The following is a 23338-nucleotide window of genomic DNA, read 5'->3' on the forward strand; positions in this document are numbered from 1 at the left end:
TTCTAGGTATGAGAGTCTGCGGGGAAACTTACGTATGTCAAACTCTTTCAGTTCTCTTCTTGCTCGCTGCACTCAGCGAGCCTGGCTCATCAACCCCATGAAGATAATCGAATGATAAGCTAAAGGCACGTCATTATAGGGTTTCAACTGAATTCACTAACTTCATCAAAATACAAAAAATCGTAACTGATTTCTTCATAGGTCTTTCACACATCAGATCCTTTTCTCCCTGCAAAACACGCCGTTACTACAGGTGGCGTTTACTTTCATCAGTAAGTACAACATGCAGACCAAATGACGGCTGGGAAAAGTAAGAATTTCGAAGAGTTTGGCAGCATCTGTTGGTGTGGCAGGTCGTTCATTCTATAAAACAGGCAGATAGTGTGGCCTTCCACGGGAGGGTGTCAGGTCAGGACCATGGTAATACTGGTGGGTCTCATGGTATCTTTAGACCTCGTCACTCAACCCCCGGGAGGGACTAGTGCGACTGGTTCTGAGGTCCACCTACAGCGCCAATCCCTGTAGTGGTCACATCCCACGGGAAAGGCTTGGCTGATCATGAGTTCCGTCTAGAGCGCCACTCTCACTCCAATCTACGCCTTGGAGTAGCTAATCATTGCTGATATGAGAGCAAGCAGCTTCGTAGGACTGGATAAGACGTGCGTAAGTCACTGTAAACCTATATAAGTCCATCTTGGATCGAATTCTCCAAAGGCCGCTAAATTGACACGGCATCTAGGCAATTATACACATTCGCTCGTTCATTAACGTAACCCTTGCTGGGATGGTCAATCCATCAGGCAACCTTATAGCCATTGAAATGTTAGAATGACTGATTGAACAGCGCTGACGAATGAAACTTTCCAAATGTTATTTGGGATCTACTTGTGGACGTGTTATAGCATAACCGTATGATATATAGTTACAGACACAACATAACCATGCGATATTTAGTTATTCACGCGGTATGATAGGATGATATTCAGTTACAGACGCAGCATAACCTTATGCCATTCAGTTATACACACATCATGACCGTATGATATTCAGCTGTACCCGCAGCATAACCATATGATATTAAGTTACAGTCGTGGTATAACCATTTAATATTCAAGGATAGATACAGCGTAACCATTTGATTATCAGATAACAATCTATCATGAGATAAAAAAGAGTGGAATATACTACCTACCACAATGAAAACACAGGACAAGTTTTTCTTCATTAAATTTAGCTGAGACGGCACGGGCCATCCCATTAACGCTATATATATATATATATATATATATATATATATATATATATATATATATATATATATATATATATATATATATACACACACTTGCCTGAGCCAGGTACTCATTTTATCGACCAACCCTTTAGGATGGATGAACAGCTGGCTTGACTGTGGACCGACTGTCGCAACCAGGATTCGAACCCATGCGCTCGACACTGGGCTGCGCGTGAATGCGTCAACCTCAGTCACCAAGATCACACAATTGCGATCAGTCTTAACGGAGGAGAAACAAGTGAACAAGAATAAAGTATGGGATATAATTAGAGGGGTGACAAGTATGAAAAGTAAAAGTCAAAAAGTAAGAAAAGCGATTGCTGTGAAACGCCAATTTGGCCTTAGTGACGGAGGGGCTGTGGTATCTCACACTACAGAGACGCGTGCTTCTCCCAAGGGGTTGAAGCAACAGGTGTAGGGAGCGAGCGAGGGCAGTGAGTATGCGAATCCCCTTCAGGCACGGACGAGGGGCAGAGGCAATGATGACCAAGTCGCCCACAACTTGTAACACAAGAAAACTACTGTCAGAGTTCTTGATATCTCTCAGGGGATGACACAAGAAGTCCTCACGGTGCATCGGCAGTGTTAACCCACTGAACTGGACGGTACGGCCCTTTGAACACGATGACGAGACCATTGTACATGATCCACTCTAGGGTAGAGTGAACTGGCCTTTTGGCAAATGGATCGCCCCGCTGCGCTCAAAGGGTCGTGCCGTCGTAAAAGAGAGAGAGAGAGAGAGAGAGAGAGAGAGAGAGAGAGAGAGAGAGAGAGAGAGAGAGAGAGAGAGAGAGAGAGAGAGAGAGAATATGAGTGTATGTAGGTAAAGGCGAATCATGTCTATCCTCGATACTCATCAGAACCCGACGTCGAACTGCTTGACCCGACCAAAGAAAACTGAACATGGCCGCGTAGACACACATACGGAGCGCCTGAGAGACTGGACTGGTTGCATCAGATCAGAAGGCATTTATGTAATGTTAAGGTCTTCAACACAACGATTTAGGACCCTGAGTCCGACGACCTGGCCCCTTGAGTAACAATATTTGACCCCTAAGTGCGACGACTTTATGGCACGAAGAGGTTGTCATCGTACTCAAGCGGTGAAGTTGTCGTACTCAAGCAGTTAAATCACCGTATCGATGGCGTAGAGTTGAGGTATACTCCTCGGGTTTTCTGACAAACAGAAGCAGACACGGAACACGCACTGAGATCTACAGATTCAGAATCATAAAATATTCATACATAAAGAATCAAAATCTAAAAGAAGATGCTATCAACCAGTGGCCAACTGACCTTATCTTTCCCAGGAAATGAAAGGCCATGAAGGAATACAGAAACCACTGTTTCTTCATCCTCTCCCAACATATTCTCTTCAGCAATCCTGAGGCCTTTGGTATGCAGGTACCGCCCCAGTGTCGATTGGTATTCAGCCCCCCGATCCCCGTGGCCGCATACCGCTCGAACACGTGGGTGACATTTGGCCCCCTGAATCCCAGCAAAGGGGAGTGTAGACATGTAGCAGGTGCGGTACACAGAGCGACGGGAACCCCAAGAGGCCATCTGGTAGGACCAGCTTCGCCAGCCTACCAGTGAGCGTAGCGCTGCTACCTCGCCGCTAGTACTAGACCCCATACTATATTATAACCCGGAGCCCAGCACCACTTGGGTCCTCCTGGAGAAGACATGCTGGGATTACGAAATGCACAGTTAATAATATGCCGCCTGCCATTGCCATGCAGTTTCGTTCCCATCCCTCAAGAGGATGCTGTCTCCGTGCATACGAAAGCCATCATTACTGTCACTTTATGATTTTAATGCAATAGCCTCAAGAGAAAGTAATGACTTTTCACAAAAGCCTTCCAGCACGAAAGATTGATATCACATTTGCCTTGAAGATATTGTTTTTACGCTTGAGGTGTGTGTGCGTGTGTGTGTGTGTGTGTGTGTGTGTGTGTGTGTGTGTGTGTGTGTGTGTGTGTGTGTGTGTGTTGTGTAAATACCTATCTGCACTCTATGGGGGAGGGAGTTTTACACTCGTGATGTCCCATCTCTTGAGCTTTCTTTACCATCGTAAAACTTAAAACTTCCGTATGTTGTCAACATTCACAATGTCACAACTCAGTTGAATCCATTCATACGCTACTCTTATACAGAGAGAATACTTCTTTACAACTTTAACAACTTTCTTACTTAAATTGATGTTATGCTTTCTAAATGTTTTGTTTTTATATCTTTCGAAGAACTGCTCACTTTAGACGTCATTAAACTGGTTTGAAAACAACAAGATTGTGATCGTCACCCTTAATGTCCCTCTCTTCCAGATAGAAGAAATGCCTGGTTTCTAACCTGTTACTGTAACTTTTTTAATTCTGGTACCAACGTGTTCCTCTTTTATGGGATTTATTGAATATTTCTCTATCAATGTACTTTAATGCAACTCCAGTATCTGCCAGAAGACACTTTGTCTCCGTAACAACCCTGCTAAGGTGTGGCTGTGACGAAAGGTTAGGTGAAATGTCGATTCCAGAGTCCCTCTCACACACAGGTGCCTGCAGCTTATTTCCTGCCGGATATTATAAGTATCGATGTCTTCTTTCACTGTGTCCCATCCACATTACCATACATGTACTCGGGTTTGAATTTCATCAGCCACGTACCAGACCAACTTTAAGAGTCTGTCTACTTCCCCTCGTGAGCGGGTGCAATCCTCCTCGCTCTGTACTTCCCTCCTGACCTCAGCATCATCCACAAACACATTCAAGAAGGAGTTTCACCTATCTTGCAAGGTATCTATATAGATCGAGAAGAACAAAGGTCCCAGGTCTGAACCCTGCGGCACTCCGCTTGTGACTTCAACCCATTACAAGGAGGCTCCATGTAGACATGCGTCCTGTGTTGTTCCCTTCCACTAATCTAATTTTCTATCCATCGAATGAGTTTCCTCAATATCCCGCCCTGAAGATCCAGCTGCTTCACCAGCCTCCAGTGTGGTGTAGTGTCTGATGCTTTCTAGCATTCCAGATTCAGAATTCACGCAATCTTCTCCTCTGTCTGAAATGTAACTCACTTTCTTATACAAATCTAAGAGGTCTGTTACACGTTTGCTCTTTTCCCTGAACCCGCTTTTTTTCCCCCTTTCGATTACTTTGATTATCCTTTGCAAACAATCATCCACTTGGCTTCAGACAATCTTTCCTAGTATTCATACCACACCAGTCAGAGGAGCTGGTAGATAGTTCGAACCAACTTGTCACTCTCCGTCCTCAAAGATGAGTTTGACATTTGAACTCTTCTATTCCCCTGACAGTTTACTATCCTCCCACGACACCTTGAATAACATTTCAAACGGCTTGTCAACCGCATCTCCACCCGATTTCAGCATATATGGAGAAATTTCATCAGGGTAACCACGAGCCTTATTTGAGTCAAATTCCTTTAACAGTCCCTTTATGTCTTTACTAAACATTTCAGCGTTCCCCGTTCCATCCCACTGGTGTTGGGGTTATAGTGTCCTCCACTGTGAAAATGCCAATGAAACTGTCTTTCAGCTTCTTGCAAATACTCACATTATTCTTCTACAGCTTTTCCCTCTGAATCCCTTTGCTTAATTAGCTTCTCTTTACCTAACATAATATCCCTGATGAATTCATGGATAAAAGTCTGAAATATATCCTTTCTTGTTCACAATATTCTTTTCCAAAGGTTTCCTGTTGCTCCCTAAATATACTGCTATACTTATTTCCTGCTCTTTTATACCTTTGAAATGCTGGCTGGCTACACTGTAGCGTCGCCCAGTAATTTCTTAGACTCACTCTCGTTAATGTCTTTTACTGGGCCACATCTCTCCAGTTAAGCTTCTTTCTGTATTCAGAGCAGAATGTGCCTGTGATAGTCTTTTGCTACAAGTTCTCTAGAACCTTCCACAGCGATGATCTGTATATCATGGCTACTTACATCCATTTCCCAATCCGTGTTCCCGCAAGAAATGTTGCTTTATATGGTTTCCATGACGATAACTCCTATCTGAATCTGGTTATGTCTCTGTTCATTATACTTCCTCATGTACCACGTGATCAAACTCAAGCATTACACGATCACTTTTTTCAACTGGTGTATCGTATATGGCATCATTTTTTTTCTCTCATCTGTTCTATAGATATTTTTCCGGTTTCTACCAAGGAAAACTAACTACTTATGTGTCTCAATCAACAGCTAAAACACGTAATAGTCGATGGATCACTTTAAATATAATACTGTGTGGCCTTTGGCAACTGGAGGGTAGACCATTATGATGTCCGTTTCTTTCCCTACACCGCTAAACTTTCGAACTCTTTACCTTCTCATGTTTTCCTAACGCTTATGACTTGATCCTGTTTTAAGGGTAGGTTTTCCGCCTCCCAGAACTCTGCGACCTCTTTGCTATATTCCCCTCTATATCTTAACCTTTCATTCCTCATGTTTCATTTCAGGTCTGGCTTCAATAAGGCCTGTTGTCCGTGACTGGAGACTTTAACATGATAATACAGCTCATACAGCCTCAGCTTCGAGGCTGTATTCCACATAGGAGGAGGGAAATGGTGGAATCCTTTCGACTCAAAAGGTCTTTGATAGAACTGTACTCCTTTCCGACCACTGACAATAACACAGCTATACCAAAGACGACTTCTTGTTCTCTGTGTAACCACTAGTAGGGAGAGTCCGGCAACATGTGATATTACACACGCTCAAAAGCATAGTCATGTCAATGATATCACCAGCTTTAACTGGCTCAGTTGACTAAAAGATTTGAATATCTCGAGAAGGTCCAAAAGAATGCCTGGTGAATGGTGTCAGAAACAAGGTAGATGAACCAGTGTACAGGGAGGGAGGTAGGGAGGATAGGAAGACCTTGAAGTGTCAAGTATTGGGGGAAAAAAAAAGAGAAAATGCAGGGAACTTGATATCAAGGATTACACCCCTTCGAGGGGTGGGGGAGAGGAGGGGATACCTGTTCTTGGAAGTTCGGGGAAACTTCACAAGTAGGAAACATAACAGGATATAGACTCCGCGCCTACCAAGGAAGGACGTACGGGAAACACTCCCTCAGATTTTGAAAGTCAAATGTCTTTACGACAATAACATGATGTCAGTGAATTCCCACTAGAACACACACACACACATATATGTATATATATATATATATATATATATATATATATATATATATATATATATATATATATATGTAGATAGATAAATAGATAGATAGATAGATAGATAAACAGATAGAGATAGATGAATAGATAGGTTGGACAGAGAAATAGAGATATATTGAGACAGATAATCAAGTATTCCAAAAACTTTAAAGAACTTTATCACACTGAGAACTCCACATTATTGGAAAAATTCACATTAGCTCAGACTCGCATGAATCATAAATGTACGATATATATCCAAGAGTGCATTTTGGCCAGGGTTGGACGGTACAATCTGTCGGTATCGCTGCCTTCAACCCCGCTGCCAGCCGCTCATGTCCTCGCATTTACTTGACGCCAGAGGTTCACCATCATAGTAAATATTGCCATTTAAAGGTCAGGTAACGAACAAATGCAAAGTTGTCTAGTTCTCCAACAGTTTTCGATTTTCCGAAAAAAAAAAACTTACGACAGTAGAAAAATGTTTTGAAAATTAACAAAGCACTTCGACTGTTCCTGACAAAAGTTTGAATGGTGGCGCTTAACCTCGCATTGTGGAAATCTCGTCCATATCTCTTCTTAAAAAAGTCATCATAAACGACTATTGAACGCCGGAATGACCTTTGCTGAAGATAATGAATTATCCATCTCTGAAAGGCAATCGTCTTGAAATGTCAAGGGAGGACTGATGTATTTTCGGGCTTTTCTTCGATCCGCAGATGCTGCAGTTCATCGTATTTACGTGCGAGATCTTCAAATGGCACAGTTTGTGGGATCTTACGATCAAGATTCACAGTGATTCAATTTGTAGCATTTACATGCAAGATCTGATATTCACCCATGTAATGAGGATTGATCACATAATATTCTTGTATCATGCAAAAGACCAGGGATAACTGCGACAATAAAGCAATTTTCTTTTGGTGTTTTGTCCTAAGGCAGATCCATGGATTAAACTCTGCTTAAGCCTCTCTGTCTTCAGCTTTCGTGTTGATATCGTGATGATTTTTTTTCCCTCGCTTGAAGTCATTTAACATATACTTTTATATATCTAAATTTTTCCTTGTGATATTTAGGTTCATTTTTTCCCCTTCATCGAGATAAACGTTTACGTCCATATAATTAATGCTAGAATTCAGACGAATTTCATCGTGTATTGTTTTGATGATTTAACCCCCTTGACTATGGCGGTACGACCCTTGACCACGACGATACGACCTTTGAGCGTGACAATACGACCCTTGACCACGACGATACGACCCTTGACCCAGACAATACGACCCTTGACCACGACGATACGACCTTTGAGCGTGACTATATGACCCTTGACCACGACGATACGACCCTTGACCCCGACAATACGACCCTTGAGTGTGACTGGATGACCCTTGAGCACGACGTGACCACTCTTGAGAGTGATTGGAACCCTCAGTCTAATCTTTGAAGGTCGGGTCAAAGACGAGGCTATTGAATTCAGTAGCTGCATCTCCTTTTCTTTGGTTGTCATACACTTCAAATGACGAATAATATTTACCGTAACAATACCACTGTGTTGAAAAAGATACTGATCAATAAAGAACAATAGTGTCAGCTGTTCTGTTATCATAGTTGCAAACAAAAGTCTTAACTGTTGTGTTCTGATAATCCCCAGCTAAACTGTCAGCTGAATATTCATATTCTTAGGAATCGTCTAGTCATTGTGAAGCCAACAAAGATATTCTGAAACGTCTTATCTTCTTAGCCTATTATCTATGGCGTTCTAAAAGTCGCACAATGTATACTTTCTTGAAATTTCTTATTTTTCATGGCCTACATACTATCCTCACCAACTCGATTGACGTATTTTGCCTTAATTTTCACACACCACAGGCAGCCATGATGACCAAGTCTTCGGGTATATTACTCTGGATTTTCTCATCGTGAAGGGAAAGCGAACATCCACATTCCCTAAAGCCGATCAAGAGGCCTGGACGGCCAAGAGCCACAGTGTACTGTGTCTACCTGTTGCTGAAGACAGTACCTCTGTACCACGCCTGTCATAGCACCACACCCTCCTATACCACATACGAAATACACGAAAGAGTGTATCATGAAATACTCCATTGGATTCATACCTGACAGCACAATGTTTATACAACTGCTCCAGACCGGCAAATCCTATTGCAGTGGTTATATATATATATATCCCTCCAGCCCGCCTAATCTCACAGTACAGTATCTAAATATTACTCCAGGCCGCCAAATAGGAGATGACGGTGCTTATACATTTGACCCCAGGCCGCCAAAATCCTTTTGCATATTTATCTTAAACCTCATAGAGAAAGACCTACAGATCTCTAATCATTTCTTTCAAATACAGACCCTGAGGAGATATGATTGAAATGTTCAGAGTGCTTAACAACTTCATATGTAGTCTAAGACAATTTCCTTCACTGTGGATAGAAATAGAATGACAAGAACTAACTGTGTGAGGTAGCCATTCGTGTTCCTGACCGTGATCCATCCACGAGCACTCCAGGGTGCGAAACCTGGTTGCGGCAGTCGGTCCACAATCAACCCAGCTGTTCATCCACCCCCTAGGTGGTTGGTCGATAGAATGGGTACCTGGCTCAGGCTATATATATATATATATATATATATATATATATATATATACATATATATATATATATATATATATATATATATATATATATATATATATATATATATATATATATATATATATATTTTTTTTTTTTTTTTTTTTTTTTTTTTATACTTTGTCGCTGTCTCCCGCGTTTGCGAGGTAGCGCAAGGAAACAGACGAAAGAAATGGCCCAAGCCCCCCCCCCCCATACACATGTACATACACACGTCCACACACGCAAATATACATACCTACACAGCTTTCCATGGTTTACCCCAAACGCTTCACATGCCTTGATTCAATCCACTGACAGCACGTCAACCCCTGTATACCACATCGCTCCAATTCACTCTATTCCTTGCCCTCCTTTCACCCTCCTGCATGTTCAGGCCCCGATCACACAAAATCTTTTTCACTCCATCTTTCCACCTCCAATTTGGTCTCCCTCTTCTCCTCGTTCCCTCCACCTCCGACACATATATCCTCTTGGTCAATCTTTCCTCACTCATTCTCTCCATGTGCCCAAACCATTTCAAAACACCCTCTTCTGCTCTCTCAACCACGCTCTTTTTATTTCCACACATCTCTCTTACCCTTACGTTACTTACTCGATCAAACCACCTCACACCACACATTTTCCTCAAACATCTCATTTCCAGCACATCCATCCTCCTGTGCACATCTCTATCCATAGCCCACGCCTCGCAACCATACAACATTGTTGGAACCACTATTCCTTCAAACATACCCATATATATACATATATATAAAATATAGCGTTATCAAGATGGCTTTAATTAGGGCTGAGTCACCACGCCGTCTCAGCTAACCCACGCATCCACATCCACACACACACACACGATAAGTTCCCAAGTGCACTTTCGTGTAATAATCACATCATCAGGGGAGACACAAGAGAGAAATATAAGTCAGTTGATATACATCGAAGAGACGAAGCTAGGACGCCTAGCAGTAGCATTCCCGCCTGGGGCACAGGGGTCCCGGGTTCGATCCTGGCTGTTGGAGGTTTGTATGTTCTATGAAGGTGTGCGTTCATATGCACTTTATTCGTATATATATATATATATATATATATATATATATATATATATATATATATATATATATAAACACACACACACACACACACACACACACACACACATATATATATATATATATATATATATATATATATATATATATATATATATATATATATATATATATTTCTTTCTTTCATACTATTCGCCATTTCCCGCATTAGCGAGGTAGCGTTAAGAACACAGGACTGGGCCTTAGAGGGAATATCCTCACCTGGGCCCCTTCTCTGTTCCTTCTATTGGAAAATGAAAAAAAAAACAAAAAAAAAAACGAGAGGGGAGGATTTCCAGCCACCCGCTCCCTCCCCTTTTAGTCGCCTTCTACGACACGCAGGGAATACGTGGGAAGTATTCTTTCTCCCCTATCCCCAGGGATAACATATATATATATATATATATATATATATATATATATATATATATATATATATATATATATATATATATATATATATGTATAGGCGAATATTTCTTCAGCAACAGAATTGCAGAACACTGGAATAAGCAGCCGACTGCTGTTATTAAAGGGAAAACTATCAGAACATTGTAAACATGGCAAGACGTACATTTGCATGACGTTATCACCGATGCATAACCTGTCTGATTGTGACGTAATCTGTTACATATCATCTTGAATTCTTTCTTGTCTATGGATATGTGGTTAAATTCCCTCTTCCCTAGAGCATCAAGCGGCTGTAATTAGATCAGGTTGTGTTTCCCCATTCGTCTTTTCCCATATAATTTCTACGTCAGTATGTATATTCCTGCAGTATTACATGGTGTTCCTCCATAGGTATTTTCCCGCCGGCTGATGTACCGGAGGGAGTGGTGGGTGGAGAGGAGCCTTCTGCTTTACTGTGTGTGTGTCCATCTATAGTGGTGGGTAGAGAGGAACCTTCAGCTTTACTATCCTGTTTCCATTTATAGTAGTGGGTGGGAAGGGAGCTTCTGCTTTGCTCTCCTGTATTCATCTACTGTGGTGGGTGGGGAGGAGCCTCCTGCTTCACTATCCTCTTTTCATCTGTAGTGGTGGGTAGGGAGGAGCATTCTGCTTCACTATTCTGCTTTCATTTATGGTGGTGGGTGGAGAGGAGCCTTCTGCTTCACTTTCCTCTTTCCATCTATAGTGGTGGGTGGGGAGGAGCATTCTGCTTCACTCTTCTGCTTTCATTTATAGTGGTGGGTGGAGAGGAGCCTTCTCACTTACTATCCTCTTTTCATTTGTAGTGGTGGGTGGAGAGGAGCCTTCTCACTTACTATCCTCTTTTCATTTATAGTGGTGGGTGGAGAGGAGCCTTCTCACTTACTATCCTCTTTTCATTTGTAGTGGTGGGTGGGGAGGAGCCTTCTCATTTACTATCCTGTCTCCATCTATAGAGATTAGAAAATTTAGGATGCTATCATTGTCCTCCAGATGAAAGCCTTCTCATAGACCATCATGTTTTCTGTTATCTGGCTTCAACAAATAATCTCTCGACATAGATCATCAGGTCTTCTGTTCTCTGACTCTTCTATATAATGTCCTCCAGCAGATAACCTGCTCATAAACCACCAGGTCTTCTATTATCCAACTTCCCCATGTTGTACCCCAGCCAAGGGGCTGCCCCACCACTCCCTTCCTGTAGGAGTCATTTTCCTTCATCTAAAAGGAATGAGAAACTCTTAAAAAAAAAAAAAAAAGCTTGACACTGCATCGAAAATCCTTGCTCATTTTATTCCTCGGGTGTAAAACCGCATAAATTCTTGTGATGTCAGTAATAAGGGCCGTAACGTTCGTATTGTGATCTATGGACATGTGTGTCCGGGAGTATTACTCGTATATATTTAGTCCACCCACATATGTATCCGGTAATGCACCCATCAAGCAGTGCCTCCAGTAATGTAGAGATAAAGTGGTGTATCTGGTCATACGCCTGTTAGTATGTATCTAAGAACGTTTCCAGGAGCTTGACCGGCAGTGTATGGAAAAGTAACAAAAGAGCTGTACCACCCAACACTGTATGTAATGATTTACGTCATACTGGATCTGATGATCTAAGGGACTACGCGCGCGTGTGTGTGTGTGTGTGTGTGTGTGTGTGTGTGTGTGTGTGTGTGTGTGTGTGTGTGTGTGCGTGTGTGTGTGTGTGTGTGTGTGTGTCTGACCCTCCAATCGACGGGATATAGTCTACTCGATGATTTACACCTGATAATCGACAGTGTATCGTCTCCTCGACAGTTTATACCCGACAATCTTTTCGACATCACTCATTCGCCAGGCAGTTTACCCCTTACGAATATATATCCGTGAATTTACCTCCCCATACTCAGCGCCCGTCAACGTGTCCGCGCATCAATATTCAATACAATCTACAGTGCACATTTCTCTCTCTCTCTGTCTCTCTCTCTCTCTGTCTGTCTCTCTCTCTCTCTCTCTCTCTCTCTCTCTCTCTCTCTCTCTCTCTCTCTCTCTCTCTCTCTCTCTCTCTCTCTCTCGCAATCTCACCTTACTCCTAAATCATTAGTGTGGGGTGTAGTGATTTTCATGCATGCAACAATTCTATTTCCACTGTCAGTCATGTCAGAGCTTCGGACATTATAACAAATTATCTAAATATAAAACTTTCGGATAAATTCATGGACCATATTTGGTCCGCCTGCGAACAACAGTAGAATTGTAATGTGTTATTGTACATCACGTATCGTATGCAGCAGTGTAATTGTAATGTGTTATCGAACATCATGTACGGCATCGAGTTGTATAAAACAGCGTTATCGCGCATCACGTATCGTACGCCAGTGTAATCGTAATGTGGTATCGTACTTCATGAGCGGAACTTCATGATGTAAAGCAGTTTGTGTATATCACATACTGTACGCGAGAGTGTAACTGTACTGCGTTATCGTACATCATATACAGTGTTATGTATATCACATAACCTACGGATACATCAAGTATCGTATGCGACGGTGCAGGTGTAATATATTATCGTACAGTACATCTCGCATGTAGAAGGCATCAATACAATATGCAATCGTACACATCATATGCGACGGTACAACTGTAAATTGCTTTCGTACTTGAGGAACGCACAATATGGAAACGAATACTGACGATGAAATCATTCGATAATAACTTGATTTACTAATTACTCATAAATTTCAGAAAGATTATATTATGGAAGTAAATGGAGAGAATACATAATGCAAATTGCATTCTCTTTTTTTTATTTATTATTACAATATAATGTAATCTTACTCCCCCCACCCCCAACAGGTCCCTTCTTGACAACACGAATGATTATATTGGAACAGATTACGTACACGCGAGCCTCGCAACAGCTGACTGGAGAGAGAGAGAGAGAGAGAGAGAGAGAGAGAGAGAGAGAGAGAGAGAGAGAGAGAGAGAGAGAGAGTTAATTTTTTCCCCTCTCTCTCTCTTCAAGGGCGGAGAGAGAGAAAGAGAATGAGAGAGAGAGAGAGAGAGAGAGAGAGAGAGAGAGAGAGAGAGAGAGAGAGAGAGAGAGAGAGAGAGAGAGAGAGAGAGAGAGCGTGTGTACAGCAATGCAAGCAGAGCATTTTCCACAAGCGCTTGGTGGGTGGAGGAGGAGGAGGAGGAGGAGGGGGGTGCGAGACGCCACTCGTGAATGTTTAATTCTCAGTAAATCATGTACAGTGCTGAGTAAATCGTCTTCCCCTTCCCAGGCATCGATCCTTGCATATAAAGTGCCACTTAGTCCACTACACCCTATAATGTCACGGCACTCAACACTGGGAGAGAGTCACAAGCAATATGAATTGTTTTTTTTTTTCGCAAGAATTCATAACAAACTTTGCCGAAAACATGGACAAACAGAGAATGTATATATATATATATATATATATATATATATATATATATATATATATATATATATATATATATATATATTTATTCATTCATTTATAACAGGTTTATATGAATATTTAGCGCCTAGCGCAAGCGATTTCACCCAGAATGCATTTCGTCGAGTTCAGCGTCAGCTGCGATTGCTAGTACACATGCTAAGTCTAGGTATGTCTGGCTATAGAGACAAGGGGGATATATCCAGGGGAGGGGGGGGGAAGGGGGTGTTTTAAGCTAACCCCCCCTTGCCCCCCCTCCCCTCCTTTGGCTCTACCACCCCCTTCCGTCTTGCCTCAGCCCCTGACACGTCACCCTGGCACACCCAAGCCTCGCGAAATTATTACAATTATCCCTAATAGTTTTACGCACCTTGCTCAAGGTTTGTGACACTGTGGTGTTCGTATACGAGACCCTGGGGTTAGTCTGGCCAGCACCTTCGGTAAAAGGCGACACGTAATGTTCCTCGCAATAAATATCACACCGGAGTCATTATCATAAATATTATGGGAAATAAAGAAAAAAATAAAAGAAATTATATCTGGTGTATAATCTAGATATACACTGAGCAACAGCTGTATCGATCCAGGGTTAAATTTATGGTAGTGTAGGATGTACACGGGAAGACGAGTGAGGACAGAGCCCTCTAGTGAGGCGTTTGGATGACAACATCTCATAATGTGACTCCACTTCGATCACTCTTCATTTATTCATGTGAACGATTCCTGTTTTTTCTTTTCTTTCCCCACAAGGGGGTCGGTGGTGTGCGGTGTTAGGTTCGCCTGGAGTGTTCGGGGTAACACTGATGGTTATGGCTTAACAGTAACGCTGTTCAATATAGAGCCGTACGTTGCCTGTTGCAGAGAGAGAGAGAGAGAGAGAGAGAGAGAGAGAGAGAGAGAGAGAGAGAGAGAGAGAGAGAGAGAGAGAGAGAGAGAGAGAGGGGGGGGGGGGGAGGTGGTGGACGATGTTGATGGAATGGTCGTGACTCGTGGTCGGCAGGCAAAGAGGTGAATGTCTTCTCCTCTCACATCCACACACACACACACACACACACACACACACACACACACACACACACACACACACACCTCCTCTTGTACTACCAGTCGTCGATGCCAGTCCTCAGGACTGTAGCTCTGCCCACTGGAAGCTAACGTGTGTGTGTGTGTGTGTGTGTGTGTGTGTGTGTGTGTGTGTCACCGGACTCGTCTTGCAAGGGGTCACACCGCGACCAACGAGAAGTCACCTCTGGCAAGGCCATAGTATTGTCAATTGACGGGGAAGAGTTCAGTCTTGTCATGAACCTCGCTTCCGAGGAGTCCACTCTTTTTCCAAGTCGTGTATAGAGTGCAGCTTCGAGGCTGCAGGAGTCTCATGAAGTGGGTCCTGGGTTGAATATTGTTTTCACACACACACACACACACACACACACACACACACACAGACACACAGACACACAGACACACACACACACACACACACACACACATGTATATATAAACATCACACACCAACATTCAACACCAACATACCGACAGAAAAATACTTGCAATGCATTCTCACATCAATATGCTCGGCATTCAATTTTTTTTTGCAAGAATAGTACACCCTTCCCATTCAAGCCACTGCATAACCAACCACCAACCCTCACACAGACCTTACCCCTACCTCACTCCTCAATACCCTAGGTTGAAGTGGAGTTTCCATAGCGTTATAAGAGGTCGTTGGCAAATCACAAATATGGACAGAAAAATGGCAAATGATTTTTTTCTTTTTTTTTTCACTGACGATCGTATAGTGCTTGCTATTTGGTGAAGAAATCGGGGATCCAGGAATGTTGGGGCAATAATGTATAAAAGTCCGAGATAAAGAGAAAAGCGGGATTGATTTATTTCTGAAAATGTTAACTATAAAGATACGAATATAATACTAGAGTTGTATCCCTCCCTCGAGTGAGACCTCATCCTGATTAGGCAGTGCAGTTTTGGGCACCGTATTACAAGGTGGAATAAAAAAAAAACAGCAACTCTCTAGAAATCATATAGAGCGGGATGTCATAACTGATACCTGGCAACAGAAATCTTTCCAACGAGGAAAGACTTAAGAAAACTAGATTTGCATTCCCTAGAAAAACATAGAGTAAGGGGCGGCGTGATCGAAGTATACAAGTGGATGAGAGGGTTAAACAGAGTGGAAATCAATGAACTACTTAAGGTAACCACTGTAGAGAAAGCCGGCAATATTATCTTTAGACTTGATGAACTCAGGTGTATGAAGATGGAGAAAAGATATGGAGAAAACACTGGTTTGGAAACAGACCTGCTGAATGGAACAGATCGAACTGGAGGGTGAGTACAAAAACTATGGAATGTTTCAGACATAGACTGGATGTCAACATAAGTGAAAATGGGTGGGTGTGAATACGATCTGCCTCGTATGGGACTAAAAGACCTAGCAGACTCTCCTTCCATTCTTATGTTCTATATTCACACGTCACCCGCTACCCACAACAAACATGACAGATGAAATATATTCACACCGATATGACCCAACAAGCAACAAAAACCGCCGTCAAAATCTAGTCTTAAACACCGCTTCACCAGACATATCCTCAACTGAAACCAAATTCCCCACTCATGTACGTGTTACTCTTTCTCTTCTTCGCTCTGGACAACTATCCATTTCCCCAGCATCACAACCATAGATTCACCTTATCACCAGACTCCCCTCATGCCCAGAATGCTACTGCTACACTGAAGACATTAAACATTCACTCCTCAATGATCATGTGTTCTTCCCGCACATGCACGCACACATCAATTTATTTTTTGAAATGCGGTCTTTCCCGACGGACGTGTCCGGCTTCCTGGGAGCTGCAGGAGCCCGCAGAGGGGGATGTTGGGGCAGGGAGATAAAGATGATATATATATATATATATATATATATATATATATATATATATATATATATATATATATATATATATATATAGAGAGAGAGAGAGAGAGAGAGAGAGAGAGAGAGAGAGAGAGAGAGAGAGAGAGGTAAAGAGAAACACTTCTCCTATTGATTGCAACTAGCCCTATTGTGACCCATAAAGGGAATGAATTTCGTGCATTACGTATATGTCTCGGGTCGTATGGGAGAGGGGTATTCGTGAGAGTAGTTAGGTGGGTTAAGAGGGAGTTAACAGTAGTAGTAGGAGGAGGAGGAGGAGAGGAGGGGAGGAGGAGTAATAAAACTTGTATTGATTGATTCAAAGCAGCGATGATCTTACTGCGTATAGACTCCCCTCCCCTCCCCCATCCCCTCCCCAGTGTCTATACGCTTGCACGGGGGGGGGGGGGGGGGGAAGGAGGGAAGACGCGGACGGGGAAAGGGGGGGGGGGGGGCAGCAACAAGCTACGTCATACGCATACGTCATCCCGGAACAACACGGATAAGGCAAGCTGACTGTTATCTAATACGGATATCCGTGAAATAGTTCCCGAGTTTATATTACGGTGGAAAAAAGAAGACAAAGGAAAAAAAAAAATATATATATATATATATATATATATATATATATATATATATATATATATATATATATATATATATATATATATATGCGTATACTGGGAAGGAAAATACTCGAGTATTTAACAGACGTGTAGATAGATAGATAGATAGATAGAGAGAGAGAGAGAGGGGGGAGGGGGGTCCTCCTCTCTCTCAATGGTGGACTTTGCAAAATACTCTAGAAATTCACTGATCCATTGTTATGGTACTTTAGACATGTACACGTGGGAGCTGCATCCTTGGCGACGGTACACGGATCAGCATACAAGATGATGGTACTCGTGACAGCATCCACGTGACGGTACACTGAGCAATATCCAGATGACGGTACACTGAACAAAATCCTTGTTCACGGTGCGCTAAAAACATCCAAGATCGGTACACTGAACATCACAGAAGACGACGGTACACCAAACAACACAACATCCAAGAAGCCGGTACACTAAACAACATCCCAGATGACGGTACACCAAACAACAACATCCCAGATGACGGTACACCAAACAACAACATCCCAGATGACGGTACACCAAACAACAACATCCCAGATGACGGTACACCAAACAACATCCCAGATGACGGTACATCAAACAACATCCCAGATGACGGTACACTAAACAACATCCAAGAAGACGGTACACCAAACATCCCAGATGACGGTACACCAAACATCCCAGATGACGGTATACCAAACAACATCCCAGATGACGGTACACCAAACAACAACAGCCTAGATGACGGTACGCCAAACAACATCCCAGATGACGGTACACCAAACAACATCCCAGATGACGGTACACCAAACAACAACATCCCAGATGACGGTACACCAAACATCCCAGATGACGGTACACCAAACATCCCAGATGACGGTACACCAAACAACATCCCAGATGACGGTACACCAAACAACAACATCCCAGATGACGGTACACCAAACATCCCAGATGACGTTACACCAAACATCCCAGATGACGGTACACCAAACATCCCAGATGACGGTACACCAAACAACATCCCAGATGACGGTACACCAAACAACACAACATCCCAGATGACGGTACACCAAACATCCCAGATGACGGTACACCAAACAACATCCCAGATGACGGTACACCAAACAACACAACATCCCAGATGACGGTACACCAAACATCCCAGATGAAGGTACACCAAACAACACAACATCCCAGTTGACGGTACACCAAAATGGTCATAAATGACTGTTCGCTGCCTGGGATACACGACATCCTTCTTTCCCATTAGCACTATCTTTCTACGAACAACCTGTTATCTCGCACACTACCCTAACAAGTCCAATTGAATCCCCACTCTTCTGACACCACCGACTACCAGACCATTCCACAAACTACCCACGACCATTCCACAAACTACCCACGACCATTCCACAAGATATCCAGTCAGTTCCACTACAAACCAGACCGTTCCACAAACTACGTCCGACTATCCTACCATCCTACCTGGCTATTCTACTCCCCTAACCCGACTATTCTACCACTACTGAGGGATGGTACTTACGCCGGCAGTGTTATGGCGATGGAGGCAAGTATGGCAACGACCACGGGCAAGTTGCAGGTGGTTGCCATGGTAGCTTGGGACGACTCAGTGCCGCCTTCGCCACGACCCGACCACGACCACACCTGGCACTGTTGAATGACTCATGGTAGACGACCACTGGTGGTGCCAGGACGACGACGACGACGATGACGACAACGACGACAAACGACTGGGGCACCTCCTCCTTGGCAACGACTTGCTATGTCACCTGCATGTTGCCTGCGTGCGTGTGTGCGTGTCGCCTCTGGGGTATAACACATACGATCACCATTACTTCCACATGTCTCAACGGGTCCATTAACTCTCACCAGCCCATCAATATAGCGCTTCAGGTTAATACCCAGGCCACTGTTCCATATCCTCAGGTTCTTAATCCAATAGTCGTAATTGCTTGTCCTCCATCCTCATTACTGTTTCAGATCCATTTGATGATGGTGATAGTGACGAGGTTGGGTGGTGGTGGTGCTTGGGGGGCCCCAATCAGTCACCACTTTCCCAAGCCCGGCCTGGTGCTCCGTGCTCACCACTACGGAGTCTTCACCACTACCACGTCACCACTTGACGCCCGCCGACGATCAATCTCACTCGATACGTCTAAATTTTTCACATCACGAGCGTCTGGGGGCGTTGAGTGTGGCCCGGGCGTAGAGAGCTAGAGACAAACCTCCCTCCACGTACACACACACACACACACACACACACACACACACACTTACACACACACACACACTCACTCACACACACACACGCACACACGTCAACCTCCTCTCTCTCTCTCTCTCTCTCTCTCTCTCTCTCTCTCTCTCTCTCTCTCTCTCTCTCTCTCTCTCGCAAACTCTCACTCCTTTTTTTTTTTACCGGTAAAGTCACTGGTTACGGAGGTCTCACACGCCGCAATACTGTCTGGCCTGTGGACACACGCGATACGCCGCGTATGTAAGGTATACCGTATCTACCACACGCTCACAGGTATTAAGGAAGGCGTATATGTGTATATATGTATACACCTGGATGGCCACCAGCCAGCCAGCCTCTCCCGTGGTCAGCACTTCACCAAGTCTCGTGTCACCAGCGGTGTGGGGCGGGGTGTGGGAGGAGGAGGAGGAGGAGGAGGAGGTGGTGGCAGTAGTAGTGGTGGTGGAGGCAGTGGAGACTGTGGTGGTGGTGGTGGTGGTGGTAGCAGTGGTGGTGGTGAGGCGACCCGTGTGTGTGGCGGTGGTGTGGCGGCCGCGTTTGATGAACAGAGAATGTTGTACCCTTGTAAGTTCACCAGGTGAGCTGCTGCTGCTGCTGCTGCGTGCGCTCGGCGTGAGTTACTCCGGCGCACGCAACTCTCTCCCACCGCACACGGCCTCCTGTTTTTGGTTGATTTACTGCTTCCCAAGGTGCTTTGGTGTCTAGAGGTGAATGTCTTTTTTGATAAATGAATGGGCCCGCTGGTGGGAGGTACAAAGACGTACACGATAATGAAAAGGAAAATGCGTTTCCAGTTGTATATTTCGTGACTCCGAGGTGGGCAAAAAGAGTCACTGTGATTGGCTGCCGAGGCTTGACTGGAAGGCTCCGCCGCCCAATCAGCGCGAAGGGGGCTGCCCACGAGTTCCACGCCCAGTGTTGCCAAGGCCTTGTGGCGGTGGATCCCTGAAATACGATGTAAATAGCTTTATTACTCATTGCCAACTATCATGCTCTCGGGCAATCAGACGAAGCAACAATACATGAATGAAGCAAGGTGGACACTACGAGGCTATATACGCAGGTGTATCTACCGACGGCCATGAGCGAAAATGTTCACAACGAGACGGGAGAGCCGGGGGAACGAACCGCCCACCACCTCTGTAGCAGTGCGGTACACGCCCACCACCGCCCACAATCATCACCACCAGCGTCGCCTTCATTCAACGCCTGATTTTCAACCTGGATCTCAACCTCCCCCTCGCCGTGTCTCCCCCGCCGCCGCCCCACCACCACCCCTGTTTCAGGAACCCCCTCGCACAGTCTCTTAATAGAGACATTATGGACGTCATCCTCGGCAAGAAACTAGTTTCCCCGCCATTACCCCTCCCCCTCTGGCGCGCTTTTGTCGCCTGGACGGATGTCGGCAGACGGAGGAGTTCCCGCGCAAATGTCGCACTGGTGAGGCCGCGCCGCCGATTGGCCACCCAAGATGTCTGCATAATTGCCCACTGTAAGAACGAGTCATTCAGCAGCCGGCCGCATAGATTATAGATGATAGATAATTAGGTGGAAATGATAGATAGTGGTCATTCTTTTTTTTCTCTCTTTTAAGATGAGGGATGTGTGAAGGCAAATTTGTGAGTAGAGCAGTTGTGTAGGTTTGGAAGCGATCTTCTCTCTTAATGATGACGTTCAAGACTCCTCACTTATCACTTGACTAAGAGTGAATGGCACACCATCTGACACTTTTCCATCGTGCTGGAACACGGGTCAGATGCGAGGAAGTTACTCCGTGGCTTCTGGGCTCGTGAGTGATTATTACTGGAGCAGTAAATAAGACTTCGTATTGGAAGGGTGATCCATCATATATATGGGTTGTAATTTGCCAGGGACTGTATGACGTATGGTGTCACGTGATCTGGAGAGAGAAGGGTCGCATAATAGTTATGGCTCACGAGATATAGAGACAGACAAGAGTTGTGGTACTGTTCTTACAACTTTGGCGGAGCTTTGTGTGTGTGTATGTGTGTGTGTGTGTGTGTGTGTGTGTGTGTGAGTGTGTGTGTGTGTGTGTGCGTGCGTTGTCTTAGAGCAGTCATGGCTTACGTGTAATTTCTTTTGAGCTGCGATGCCTTTTTTTTTTTTCCTCCACATTAGTGAGTCACGTCTCTTTGTTGTGATACATGACTCATTTGCTATTATGTTTCTACCACTGTGTTTAGTCTTATATATTTTTTGTTTGCGGACATCATTCGTTCTGGACCATCAGTTGTGGCCCCCCCTCGTCGCCTACAACAGTTGTAATGAGGAAGGATGATGTGTGAGGAAGGAGAAGGTTTTGTATAGAGGAAGAGGGGATGTGTAGGTTTTGCACGATCCAAACATAATCTCCCTTTTATCTATGGGATTTATCTCCTGGGGATAAGGGAGAACGAATAATACCCACGTATTTCCTGCGTGTTGTAGAAGGCGGCTAAGTGGGGCAGGAGGCTGGAAATATTCCCCCTCCCGTATTATCCCTTTCTAAAGATTGGACCACATGAAGGAACCAAGTGAGGATTTTTTTCCCTTGAGGGTTCAGTCGTCTGTTTTTGACGCTACGTCGCTAAGTTGGGGGAAAGTGAGAAGGTATAGAAAGAATCAAATAGGATTAGAAATCTGCCATATCTGATATTAGTGTTTAATCCAATTAATCTGTAATAGTATAGAAGATATTCAATATATAGATAACGTGTGGGATTAAGATTACCTAAACCTCTTTATCGAATCTCTATAGCAGTCTCCACAGGGTAGTGCCTCAAGGACGCTCAGATTGTCACTAACTTCTCAAGAATACCTAAAGCTGCATCAGTAGGTCTGAATTGGCCCACAATTCACGTTAGATTTTAAACACGAGCTTCAACACACACAGTGAAGACGAGATACGTGTCCATTAATGAACGGACAGCCGAGGGTTGACCATGTAGTGAGGTTTACCCGTACAATCTACCGCTCGAATACGATGGTACGATCCCTTTAGCACGGCGGCACGACCCTCGAGTACGACAACAGGACTCAAGCGCGATGCCAAGACCCTTGGACACGGCGGTACGACCATTGATCACGGTTGTAAGACTCTTAAGCACTGCGGTACGACCCTTGGGCACGACAACACGACCCATGAACATGACAGTGGAACCCTTTGGTATGAAAGCCCGCGCTTTGACAAAAATGATCATATATGATTAGGTCTCGAGTCGGGCCATTATGTACCTAAGGGCCGTAACGTTGTGCTCGAGGGTCGTAAAGTCGTACTAAAAAGGGTCGTACCATCATGCTCAAGAGTTAGAATGTACACAAGAAAGAGACAAGCAACTAACATCTATTGCAAGTATACGGACGACGTCATAAGGCTCATTTGTATAAGAGAGAAGTGAAATATACTTCGCCATACATACGCATACACAGTGTACA

At 44.0% G+C, this 23338-nt stretch overlaps 1 protein-coding gene across 1 annotated transcript in view; it reads right to left on the reverse strand.

The window, feature by feature from the left end:
* The window catches only part of LOC139753739 (protein Wnt-4-like), a 192262-nt gene that overhangs the window by 52529 nt on the left and 116395 nt on the right, over positions 1-23338 (reverse strand). The window contains exon 3 of the mRNA XM_071670540.1: positions 19169-20848. Within this exon, the coding sequence (XP_071526641.1) occupies positions 19169-19236 (68 nt within the window). The 5' untranslated portion in view covers positions 19237-20848. The remainder of the gene's footprint in view (positions 1-19168; positions 20849-23338) is intronic.

Source organism: Panulirus ornatus, chromosome 2, assembly GCF_036320965.1.
Source record: "Panulirus ornatus isolate Po-2019 chromosome 2, ASM3632096v1, whole genome shotgun sequence".
In the NCBI taxonomy this organism is placed as follows: Eukaryota; Metazoa; Arthropoda; class Malacostraca; order Decapoda; family Palinuridae; genus Panulirus; species Panulirus ornatus.